At 43.4% G+C, this 13,197-nt stretch overlaps 1 protein-coding gene across 1 annotated transcript in view; it reads left to right on the top strand.

Moving 5' to 3' along the window:
- clu (clusterin) overlaps nt 1–13,197 on the top strand; it is a 41,097-nt gene that overhangs the window by 10,907 nt on the left and 16,993 nt on the right. The window contains exons 2-7 of the mRNA XM_084315427.1: nt 175–323; nt 774–922; nt 1,879–2,049; nt 2,430–2,600; nt 3,040–3,298; nt 5,072–5,215. Coding sequence (XP_084171553.1) covers nt 206–323; nt 774–922; nt 1,879–2,049; nt 2,430–2,600; nt 3,040–3,298; nt 5,072–5,215 — 1,012 coding nt within the window. The 5' untranslated portion in view covers nt 175–205. The remainder of the gene's footprint in view (nt 1–174; nt 324–773; nt 923–1,878; nt 2,050–2,429; nt 2,601–3,039; nt 3,299–5,071; nt 5,216–13,197) is intronic.

Below are 13,197 nucleotides of genomic sequence, written 5' to 3'. Positions count from 1 at the left end.
CACGTTTCTCCTCTTGTAACTGGTGAAGGGAACTCACCTTGTGTGTGATGCTTTTTGTATCCAAAACCATGTTGAACCAATATTTTAATCTTATTCAAATGTATTTATTTGATATTGTTTATATGCAGATAAAAATAAAGCATATAAAATGTGTGTGTGCGTATGTGTTGTTAGGTTCTTCATCGCCTGCTGGCCCAGTGAGAGGATGTTTATGATGATTTTGATGAGGAGGAGGATAAAGACGTTGGTCTCTGTCTCCCTGTTGGCTCTGTTCCTGGCCTCAGCCAGCTGCATCCTGCCTCCGTCTAAAGATGAACTGAGCCGTAAGTCTGTTCATTACATCCCAGCCGGGAGACACAAGTTGGCACCGCTGGCATTCAGTTTGAGCGCTGGGCTGTGAGCATGTGAACCGGCTAACGTACAGGTGAGGCCCTGCCTGAGAGACGTACAGGTGAGGCCCTGCCTTAGACCATTAGTTTGACTGAACAGTACAGACTTAGACCATTAGTTTGACTGAACAGTACAGACTTAGACCATTAGTTTGACTGAACAGTACAGACTTAGACCATTAGTTTGACTGAACAGTACAGACTTAGACCATTAGTTTGACTGAACAGTACAGACTTAGACCATTAGTTTGACTGAACAGTACAGACTTAGACCATTAGTTTGGCATCACTGGACAAAGATGATTGCAATACAATCCGTTTTTCTCAGTTAGAGATGTCTAACACACACACACTGATGTGATATGATGGCTTTCCTCTCTCAAGAGATCTCGTCGATGGGAGAGAAGTACCTGGATCAACAGATAGAGAACGCGGTCAATGGAGTGAAGGAGATGAAGACTGTGATGGAGAAATCCTCTGAAGACCACAAGAAGTTCCTTACCGCCCTGGAGAAGACCAAACAACAGAAAGAGGTACATACCAGGTCTCAGAGTGGGTCTAACTGATAGGTTCTATGATGTCTTAGAGAAGATCAAGCAACAGAAAGAGGGACTTAAGACCTACCAACTCTCAGAGTGGGTCTCAAATAATAGGTTATAGAGAAGACCAAACAACAAAGTACCACTATGCTTCACTATGGACTCAGGTGACTGCGCCATCCTGATCCTCCTTGACCTTAGTGCAGCATTTGACACAGTAGACCATGAGTCCATGACATCTTAATTGATGTCTCCAATATGGGGTTAGTGTTTGTGGCACTGCCTTAAAGTGGTTCTCATCCTACCTCAGAAATAGAACCTTCTCTTCTCCTCTCCCCCAGCTAGTCCCATCTGTGGGGTCCCACAAGGTTCCACCCTAGGTCCCATTTTCTTCTCCATCTACATGCAGTTTCTTGACTACTACAATAGTTGTATTTCCTTCCACTGTTATGCAGACGACACACAGTGAAACCTAAAGATTGGGGCAATCTAGATTGCCTCATGGATTGCCTTGAGGACATTAAGTGCTGGATGGCACAAAACGTCTTGCAACTGAATGAGAGCAAGTCAGAAATGTTCCTATTTGGACCCCCTGACTCCATCAAACTGATCTCCAACAGCCTAGGAAACCTGTCTACCCTTGTCAAATGTAAAAAATAAAATAAAAATAAGATTTTAACGTAAAGGTACTCTCATATATTCCACTTCTGACACCATATGTTAGGTATCAGGGCTAGCAGTGAGCAGGGCTTTAGGGGTAAAAAGGCACCTCTTAACCGGCTGTGGAGTCAGTCTGGTTTTGTTGTTGTTTGTTGAATCATGCTAATCTGTAGTGTGTTTCTTGACGTAACAAAAAATACTAGGTGCATGAATGCAATCTATCTGATAAAGATCTCTCATTCTGAATGGAAATCTCCACTCTCTCCCTCTCTCTCTCTCTGTCTGTCCAGGAGGCACTGAGGGAGGCCCAACAGATGGAGGCCAAGCTAGAGCAGGAGGAGGAGGTGTGTAATAACTCCATGCAGGCACTCTGGGAGGAGTGTAAACCCTGTCTGAAGAACTCCTGCATCAAGTACTACTCACGCACCTGCAGCAGTGGCTCCGGGCTGGTGGGACGACAGGTCAGTCAGCAGTGGTTCTGGATCAGTAGTGGTTCTGGATCTGTGGGAAACCAACCCAATGCAGGACTCTAATTTGAACATGGTGCACTGGGAACCTTGAATGTCTGTGGCTTTTGTTTTTAAGACCGCAAAACAGTTTCTACACACATGCACGCACACACACGCACGCACACACACACACACACACACACACACACACACACACACACATACTGGATGCAACTCAGATTTAAAACTCTCACTCAGATCTTTAAACCCTTACCTCCTCTCCTCTGATCTCCTCTCCTCCTCACCTCTCCCTCACCTAATGATGCTAACCGAACGTAAGCATTCATAAAGGATAATGAGGTTGAAAATGCTCTCCTCTCCCCCTCCTCCAGTTGGAGGAGGTTCTAAACAGAACATCTCCGTTCTCCATCTGGGTGAATGGGAAGAACGTGGGTTCCCTGGAGAAGGAGGACGAGATACAGACCCAACACTTCCATAGCCTGGAGGACACCTACTCTGACGTGGCCGACGGCGTGGACAGCATCTTCCTGGACAGTATGAAGGTACTAGAGAACTTCCCACCACAGTTAGGACAGCCGAAACCCGTCCAATCTTTCGCCGTCGACTAAAGACGCACTTCTTCAATCATTATCTGGAATGAATTTTTTTTTATACAAAAAAAACTAACCCTAACTAACCTTACTGTCATGCACTTGTCCTAATATACTACACTATAGCACTCAACACTTTGATGAACATTGTTACTCAGCTGATGAGTTGTACCCTCCCTGCTGTCTTGTCGTACAGAACTTGTCACTTTGGATAAAAGCGTCAGCTAAATGACAAAATGTAAATGCAACTCTGTATGCACACTCAACGTGACTGTAAATGAGGGAAACCTCAGTTGCCTTTTGAGTTTAAATAAAGGTTTGAAATTAAATGAAAAACTCTCTATGTGTCTCTCAGGTGTATAACTCTTGTCTCTCTCTCTGTGTCTCTCAGGTGTTTGATCACATGCGTTCCCTCCAGCCTCCGTTCTTCCCCAGTCCCTTCCAGATGCCCAGCCTGTGGGGTTTGGGCTTTGGGTCCACGGCCCAGGAGAGAGTGCCCCGCGTGGCCCGCTCTCCTCTCCAGGACCCAGACTTCCAGGGCTTCCAGAGCATGTTCAACCCCATGATGGGTGCTGCCAGGGACCTGTTTGGCTCCATGGGCTCCTCCTTCATGGACACGGACACTGACTTAGAATTCCCCACCTCCGAGGGTTCGCTGGCTTTTTCAAGAAATGGCGTTGCCGCCATGTTACCATCAAGTTACAGCCATGTTACAGCCAACCGTTGTGTTACCATGTATCGTGATTAATTTATTCATTCATCCCCAGCTAAATTTGTAATTTCACAAAAAGAAATCACTAGAAGATTTCACTCTCTCAATTTGAAAACCAATGTCCTAATGTAACAGTCTTTTGGGGGCAGGGCTTCAAAGGAACACACCAACATTATGGGAAATGTGCTTACCATCTTCTCCAGAGTCAGACAAGAAGATGGATACCAAAGAGGACGGACCACTAGCCTAGCTGTTGGTCAAAAACACCTCTCCCAGAGTTTTAAGCTAGGCTAGTGGTCCATACAGTGGGTGACAATATTGTCACAAGGAAAGATGAAATTACCTACCTGGGGTCCATCCTAGAGGCTAATCTCTCCTGTGACAAAATGGCATCCAATGTAATAAAAAAAGTCAACCAACGAACTCGATTCTTGTACCGGATCTCCTCTCTGGTAAACAAGAACACCCTGAAGACTCTGGCAGGAGCACTCATTCAGGGGTACTACGACTATGCTTGCACCTCATGGTACCAAAGCACCTCAAAGGCGCTAAAAACAAAATTACAAACATCTCAAAACAAACTGGTCAGACTACTGCTTGACCTTACTCCTAGAACCCACCTCACCCCTGCCCACTTCGACAACCTAGGATGGCTTAGAGTAGACGACAGAGTACAACAACTTGCAATGGGCCTGGTCTACAAGATACACTACACGACCAAGGTACCCATGTACATGTCAAAATACTTCCCAAAGGTCAGTGAATACCACGATCACAACACCAGAGGGAGCTCCACAAATCATGTCAAACCCAGATTCGGCTCAAATAAGGGACTAAACACGTTTCGCAATTATGCCACATCAATGTGGAACGCCCTACCCAAAGCTGTAAAGGAATGTGGATCACTACCCACTTTCAAAACCTCTCTCAAGGGACACCTACGGGAGACTGCAATTCAACACTGGCCCCTGTAAATATCCTAACCCAATCATTCCAACCCCCTCCAATGTACAGTCATTTACCTAGTATGGTTTTGTCAATAGTTCAATGTACAATTGTGTTTGTTTGTACAGTGTCTCCTCCCCCCCCCCCCCTCAATGTACAGTGTTACTTGTTTATACAGTATGCCCCCCGCCCCCCCCCCCCCCCCCAACCACCTCCAATGTAAATTACCCAGTATGGTTGTCAATATCCCAATGTACCCAACCCCCCCCACCCAACCTCCAATGTACAGTTTCTACGTCAAATGTATATACTCCCTTTTCTTGACTCCTTCTGTATCACAAACAGTACTGTATTTGCAAATCTGGTATGTCATAAATGTATAGATGTAGCAGTACTGACTATCTGTATGTCATGTATGTCATATATGTCTATATGAATTGAAAATGGGGGACCCTGATGGAAACAAGACAAACGTCTTTCTCAGGTCTGCATCCCCTTAACAATTGTATGTATTGAGCCGTACTGTATTGTACCCATTCAGCAATCTGTTAAATAAAGTTTTCATTCATTCATTTCATTCATCCGCTTCCATTCATTTGTGCTAAGGTAGCTTTCTACTGAACCCACAGAGAGAATTCTTTTTATCTATCTTCTTGTCTGACTCTGGAGAAAACGGTACGTGCATTTCCCATAATGTTGGCACTCCTTTAAGCTGTAAAGTGTTCACCTATTGTGTGTGTGTGTGTGTCTGTGTCTGTGTCCACAGACGGCAGTATCAATGAGGACGTGGTTGTCACCAAACCATTTGGTAACAGTAAAATGACCTGCAGGGAGATCCGCCGTAACTCCGCCAGCTGCATCACTCGGCTGAGAGATGAGTGTCAGAAATGCAAAGACATCCAGAACATCGGTAACAAATATTTCCTTTCTTCTCTTCTTTCCCAACAGACAGACGGCAAAGAGTCAGAAGAACAATTTAATTCAGAGACATTAAGATTGCTAAAATTGCTCTATAAAGACCATTTTAAAGTGCATGATTTAGCTCTGTAAAAACCCCTGTTAAAATGCATGCTTTAGTTCTATAAAGACCCTGTTAAAGTACATGGTTTAACTCTATAAAGACCCTGTTAAAGTGCATGCTAAAGCTCTATAAAGACCCTGTTAAAGTGCATGCTAAAGACTTCCGATTTGCGATGAACAGGTAAGAAGCCACAGGAAAGAGCTCCCGGTCAATAAATACCAAAAAAGGAAGGAAAACGATTCAAAACTAAATAAAAAGTGAAGATTCAAGGACTAAACAAGGAAGAAACAATGAACACGAGGATGAGTAAGAGAAGAACGGCCCCAGATGAAGAAAGTACACAGATGAAAATAAACCAACACGAGGAGATGACGCAACAGGCGAATCAAGCTAGCGAGACGATAGCCGACAGCGCAGGGATACCCAGCTGGGCAGAGCAGCTACAGGCTAGTATCCAAGCTAGCATGCAAGCCAATATAGAGGCGAACCAGGCTAGAAGCAATGCGTGACATACAACGGAATATCGAGAAGCTCAGGGAAGAATTGAAGCAAGGACAGGATGAGCTCAGAGAAGAAGTGAATACGAGACTCGAGACAGTTAACGGAAAGATACAGAAGCAAGAAAAAGACATAGAAGCGATAGAAGAAAGAACAGCCGAGGTAGAAGAATGGAGCACAGAAGTACAGGAGAATCCTGATGGCCACTATCGAACAACAAGAGAGAATGCAAGAAAAGATAACTGACATGGAAGGAAGATCAAGGAGGAACAATATACGCATATGGGGACTGAAAGAAGGGATAGAGGGAGACTCGATGACTAGGTATGTGGAAAATCTAATCCGAAAAGAGTTGGAAAAGCCAGAACTCGACAAGATGGAGATTCAAAGGGCCCACAGGGCACTGGCCCCGAAACCACAACCAGATAAACCTCAGAGAGCAGTTATTGTAAACTTCTTGAAATTCGAAATGAAAGAAAGCATTCTCAGAGCAGCCTGGCAGGCGAAGATAGAAGTAGAAGGAAGGAAAGTGACGTTTGATCACGACTATTCAACAAGGTGGCTGTGAGGCGTCGGAGCTATGCAGAAATAAAAATTATTCTAAAGGAGAAAGAAATCAGGTTCCAATCACCTATGACCTCGCTGAAGGTACACTGGTACGAAGGCACCAAGCTATACAACAGCGCACAAGAGGCGACGAGGGACATGGCCCGGAGAGGATGGATGGCGCCGGGAGGAGGAGGAGAGAGACCGACGCTGATGCAGAGGATGGAGAGAGCGCGCAGATGGACCAGAGTTGAGACGAGGACGAGGAGAGGAGGAAGGGAGGGGACCTGAAGCGATTCGAGGCAGATCAACAATGAAGACGGACAAAGAAACACAGGAAAAGGGGCATGGAGGAGGAGACGTGAAGGGCCACAGTGATCCAAGGGAGGATAAGTACAAAACAGAATAAACATGAAAGACTACCCAATACAAACACATACACAGAGGATAATGGGGGATACAAGGGCTGAGTGAGAATAGCTACAACAGAGGAAGATAAATGAACAATCACTCCAAGGAAAATTAATTAAGGACACGAGTCTACAACACATAGGGAATAAATAAATATAGACACACAGAGAACACTACACATTGGACCGATATGGAGGCATAATGGGATCACATGTGGCACACAATACAAATAGACTGGCTGATAAATGTCTCTGAACAATAAGAAAAATAAATACAGAGCATTGACCGGGAGCTCTGGGGCAGTTCACAGAACAAATGTTGGACTTATATAGTGAGCAAGGGAGAGCCAACACAGGAGGCATCCGAGCCACTAGGGGGAGCCCTCTCACCAGGAGAGCCATTACTCCTCACCCACCAGCAGGGGACGCGTCTATACTTCCCACAAGCAAGTTGTCCTTTTGCGCGATCTGATTGGCCACTGACGTTTCTGGTCATGTGACATGTGCACCCAATCGTGTGACGGCAAGTTCTTTGGACGGTTAAGCTTAGGTGCTATTTCGAAGTTGGTTAAGGTTCGAGTTTGTCTTAGAGCATGGCGATAGAACGCCAGCCCTGATTCCAAACTCTAACCTTAACCAACTGCGAAAGAGTCGCCTAAGCTTAACCAGTGATAAACTAGGCGTTAGGTCGTTTGCAGGCTGTTCGACACGGAAATGGGCTAAGACACTGCTCGTCATGCGATTGGGCACACATGTCACATGACCAGAAACGTGCGTGGCCAATCAGAGCGCAAACCGGGAACGTGGAAGGACAACTTGCTTGTGGGAAGTATAGACGCGCAGGGGACAGGGAGGGGAAAATATAACTCCCTAATACCTTGGAAGCATCAAACATAAATGTTGTTTTTTTCTTTTTATATATGTACCAGGTAAAGATAGCAAAGGCTACAACCGCAAATATAATTTTATGTGACATGGGTAAGACAGGAAGGCATTTGGAGAGGAAATATGACGCAAGTTAAAGGTATCAAAATGGTGTCGTTGAATGTGAATGGTATGAACAATCCAACCAAAAGGAGTAAGGTGATGACAACATTTTTTAAAGAAGAGATGCAAGTAATTTTCGTACAAGAAACGCATTTAATAGCACAGCAACACGAAAAATGTAAGAGATTTGGATATGAAAATACGTTTTACAGTTCTTTTAAACAGAACTTGAGGAGGGGAGTAGCTATATTAATTAAGAACTCAGTGAAATTTGAAATGACCAAAGAAATAAGGGACAAGGAGGGGAGATACGTTGTGGTGAAGGGAAAAATGGAAGGACAAATGGTAACGTTAATCAATGTATATGCACCTCCGGATAGTGAAAGATATCTGTTTGAATTTGAATAGCAATGGAAATGGAAGGGATTCTAATATGTACGAGTGATTTTAATGTGATACTGAACTATGACATGGACACCACAAGTACAAAGAAATGGAGGACACACATCAGCAAATATATGAATATACAAATGACAGAAATGGGAATTACGGATGTATGGAGAAATGCATGCATTAGACAAGGAATACACACACTATTCGCACCCACACACAACGTATTCAAGGATAGACTATTTTCTCATGACAACGGGGGACAGATACAGGGTGAAGGACTGCAGGATAGGGGTAGCGGACATATCTGACAGTAGATCTCAAAAGTAGACGGAGAAGCACAGTCTGGAGGCTGAACGTAGGACTATTAAATAACAAGGGCTTAGTAAATGAAATAAAAGGAGATATAGCCAGATACAAAGAAGAAAATGACAATGGGGAGGTAGATGACAAAACGTTCCTTTTTTTTTATCCACTTTTTCTCCCATTTTCTATATTTTTCTCCCATCCCAATTTCGTAACATCCAATTCAACCCTCCCCTGTCACGAACGCTGTTTCTTGCCTCCCACAAGCCGGCTGCAATGTGGACTAAGTCATACAGTACATAGCACAAGTCCCCTCCGGTACTTGAGGTAACAGCAGTCGCATCTTTTCACCTGCGCAGCTCGATCTCTCAGTGGCGAGGAGTAACGCGTGGGAGGCTCACGCTGCCCCCGACACTTCCTGATTCTACTGCGCAGGCGCACCAACCGACCTGTAGGAGTCGCTGTCCACAACGCCCGATCCCCACCCATCAGTTTCCCACCCCCTAATACGGCCAATGTGTATTAGTACGGACGACCAGCTAAACTGAAAGCAAATGTGGAGCACTGGGCTCGAACAGGCAAGCCCAGCGTCTCCAGATTTAGTGGCGAGCGCCTTGCCCACTACGCCACGTAGCCGCCCGAAGTATAACGTTCCTACATCCTGAACGATAGATAATCGATGTTGAATGGGCCATAGTAATGTCAATTTAGCAATACAATTTAAAAAGTTATAGCCCTGCAAAGAAGGTGAACATCTCCATAGGCTTAGACTGGTGGCAGTGATCATACATTGATGGATAGAAACATGGCAGTCAATGTGTTAAAGAGCACCTACGGGAGGCTGCAATTCGAAACTGGACACCGTAAATGTCCAAACACCCCCACCCCCTCCTAATAGACAGTCTCCTCCCCACCGCATGTATATATTCTCTCCCCACCGTATGTATATTTCTCTCCCACCCACCCACCCCCTCCTAATGTACAGTCTCCTCCCCACCGTATGTATTCTCTCCCCACCATATGTATATTTCTCTCCCACCCACACACACCCTCCTAATGTACAGTCCCCTCCCCATCATGTTTATACTCTGTCAGGATCTATGGGTAACAGTACTGTATATTTGCATATCGTATGTCACAAATGTAACAGTACTAAATACCTGTATGTCATGTATGTCCCTATGCCATAAATGTCATGTATGTTGTGTATGTCATAAATGTCACTATGAATTGAAAATGGGGGACCCTGATGTAAACAAGACAAACGTCTTTCTCTGGTCTGCATCCCCTTAACAATTGTGTGTATTGAGCCGTACTGTATTGTACCCATTCTGCAATCTGTTAAATAAAGTTTTCATTCAGTCATTCAGTCATCCGAATATTTTATGGGATGCACTGAAGGTAGTAATACGAGGCAAATTGATAGCGAAGACAGCACTACTTAAGAAAGCCAGAATGGAGACGTATCAAAATGAGGGCTGTCAGTTTATCGCATTAATTAGATTAATTAATTACACAGCAAATTATCACGTTATGAAAATTTACTCAAAATTTATAAAAAATATACAGTATATATATATTTGTTTAATAATAATAATAATTATTATTATTATTTTTTTAATCTCATTCATTCCATAAGAACGTAGAATAAACATTTACAAACTTTTTTTTAAATGGTCCATTTGCATGTTCTTGGTATCTGATTCTAGGGACATCTATGGATCTCAGGGAATGTATTCCCAGTGTCAGAAATACTGTGTCTGTTACTAGGCTTGAGTAAATTGTAATGAACCAAATGAGAATATCAATTCAAATTATTTTTTACTGTGAATAACACCATGCTACAATTTACCAGACCTGAAAAATTTAAGAAAATTAATAAAGGGAAGATGATTAAACAGAAGGTTTTGTAGATACAGTACTGAATTCTGCCATCCGGACACATGCAATTTGAAATATGATTATAGAATATAAAATATCAGGCCTAAAATGGTTATGCGATTAAAATGCGATTAATTAGATTAATTAATTACAAATCCTGTAATTAATTAGATTAATTTTTTTAATCGCCTGACAGCACTAATCAAAATCTAATAGGAAAACTGAAAGAACTAGAGAAGAAACACCAAAACTCAAAGGACAAGGAGACACTTATGGAAATCAAGGATGTGAGGGGAAGAATAAACAGGGAACTACTGACAGAAATAGAAAAGAAAGCAAGATACAGTATATGAAACAGACATACTATGAGGGAGGACCGAAAGCGACTAGACTTTTGGCTAGAAGGATTAGGAGTTAGGACACAACAAAAACTAAACATGATACATACAATAAGGGATACAAAGACTAACAAGATATTGAGAGAGCCAGCTGAAATAGAGAAGACATTTGAAGAATACTACAAGACACTATACACACAACCGATAGCAGCAGAAGAAGAGGAAATAGAAACTTTTTAGGAGAGCTAGATTTGTTATCGATAGGAAAAGAACAGAACGAAATATTAAATGCAGAAATCACAGAACAAGAAGTAGAGGATGCAATTAGTAGAGCAAAGAATAGCAAATCTCCGGGTAGTGACGGATTCCCATCAGAATTCTACAAGACATTTAGACAGGAACTAACTCCCATATTAAAAGCAGCATTTAGACACACGATGAAAGAGAGCATAATGCCACCCTCATGGAAAGAAGCCATAATTACCACAATACCAAAAGAACGAAAGGATAAAGAGCTATGTAGCAGTTTCAGACCTGTGTCCATACTTAACGTGGATTACAAGATGTATACGTCGATAATATCCAAAAGATTTGAGACGTTTATGCCAGACATCATAGATGAAGATCAGACCGGATTCATTAAAGGAAGACAGACGCAGGATAATATAAGGAAGATATTGCAGATAGTGGAGGAGATACAGAGGGAAGGAGGTAGTGCAGTACTGGTTAGTCTAAATGCAGAAAAGGCATTTGACAGTGTGGGCTGGGTATTTCTATACAAGGTACTAGAGAAGTTTGGTTTAGACAAAGACGCTATGAGAACAATTAAAGCACTATATCAGGAACCGACAGCGAGAATTAAGGTAAATGGCAGCCTGACGGACCGAATCAAACTAGAGCGGGCTACCAGACAGGGCTGTTGTCTTTCGCCGACGCTCTTCGATGTATTTATCGAACCACTGGCGCAATTAATAAGACAGACTAAGGACATCAAAGGGGTAGAGATAAAGGGGACAGAACATAAACTAGGTTTATTCGCAGACAACGTGATAGTATATATGAGACAGCCAGACACAAGCTTCCCGGTACTGATGGATCTACTGAAAGAATATGGGCACTATTCAGGATATAAGCTTAACGTGACGAAGACACAGACCTTAACATGGAACTACACTCCAACGACAGAAATGAGGGAAAGGTACGGAATTAGATGGGACATGGACAAGATTAAATACTTAGGGGTGAACATCACAAGAGGAGTGGGGAAACTGTTTGATGCAAACTATATGCAGATTAATCAGAACATCAAGAGAGACTTAGAAAGATGGACAGTAATGCCCCTAGACTTCAACTCAAGGATAGAAATCATCAAGATGAACATACTACCAAGGTTATTATACCTATATCAGTCTTTACCCATACCAATACCACAAAACCGGGGCGGCTACGTGGCGTAGTGGGCAAGGCCCTCGCCACGAAATCTGGAGACGCTGGGCTCGCCTGTTCGAGCCCAGCGCTCCACATTTGCTTTCAGTTTAGCTGGTCGTCCGTACTAATACACATTGGCCGTATTAGGGGGTGGGAAACTGATGGGTGGGAATCGGGCGTTGTGGACAGCGACTCCTACAGGTCGGTTGGTGCGCCTGCGCAGTAGAATCAGGAAGTGTCGGGGGCAGCGTGAGCCTCCCACGAGTTACTCCTCGCCACTGAGAGATCGAGCTGCGCAGGTGAAAAGATGCGACTGCTGTTACCTCAAGTACCGGAGGGGACTTCTGCTATGTATGACTTAGTCCACATTGCAGCCGGCTTGTGGGAGGCAAGAAACAGCGTTCGTGACAGGGGAGGGTTGAATTGGATGATACGAAATTGGGATGGGAGAAAAATATAGAAAAAAATGGGAGAAAAAGTGGATCAAAAAAAAATAAAAAATACCACAAAACCAATTCAGAGAATGGGACAGACTGATATCGAGATTCTTTTGGACAGGGAAAAGGCAGAGGGGATCAGATATGTTACTCTACAACTACCAAAGGAGGGTCCTGCCCGCAGCGATTGTGCATAATACAATATTATTATATTATTATTATTGTATTATGCACAATTGCTGCGGGCAAGACCCCCCGCATTTCATTGTATACTTGTATGCCGTGACAATTAAAACTCTTTTGACTTGACTTGAAGGAGAAGGGGGGAATGGCAGTACCCAGTCTGAGAGACTATTACTACGCAGCACAGCTCAGAGCAGTGACATGCTGGTGCAATGTAAATTATGAAGCCAGATGGAAAGACATTGAAAAGGAAGGGGTGGGATACAATGTACAGGCACTAATAGGGGATAGGGAACTATTTAAGAGACAGGAACAATTGCTAGATCCAATCACCAAATTCACTTTAAATATATGGAACACAGTAGTAAAAACACACAAGTTAGAAAAATAATCCACCGTCTTGAGATGGGTAACACACGACAATAGATTCAAGCCGGGGATGGGAGACCATGGATTCAAAAGATGGG

The sequence above is a fragment of the Notolepis coatsorum genome (assembly GCF_963971535.1).
Source record: "Notolepis coatsorum genome assembly, chromosome: 5".
Taxonomy (NCBI): Eukaryota; Metazoa; Chordata; class Actinopteri; order Aulopiformes; family Paralepididae; genus Notolepis; species Notolepis coatsorum.
This window is presented reverse-complemented; position numbering and strand designations above follow the sequence as displayed.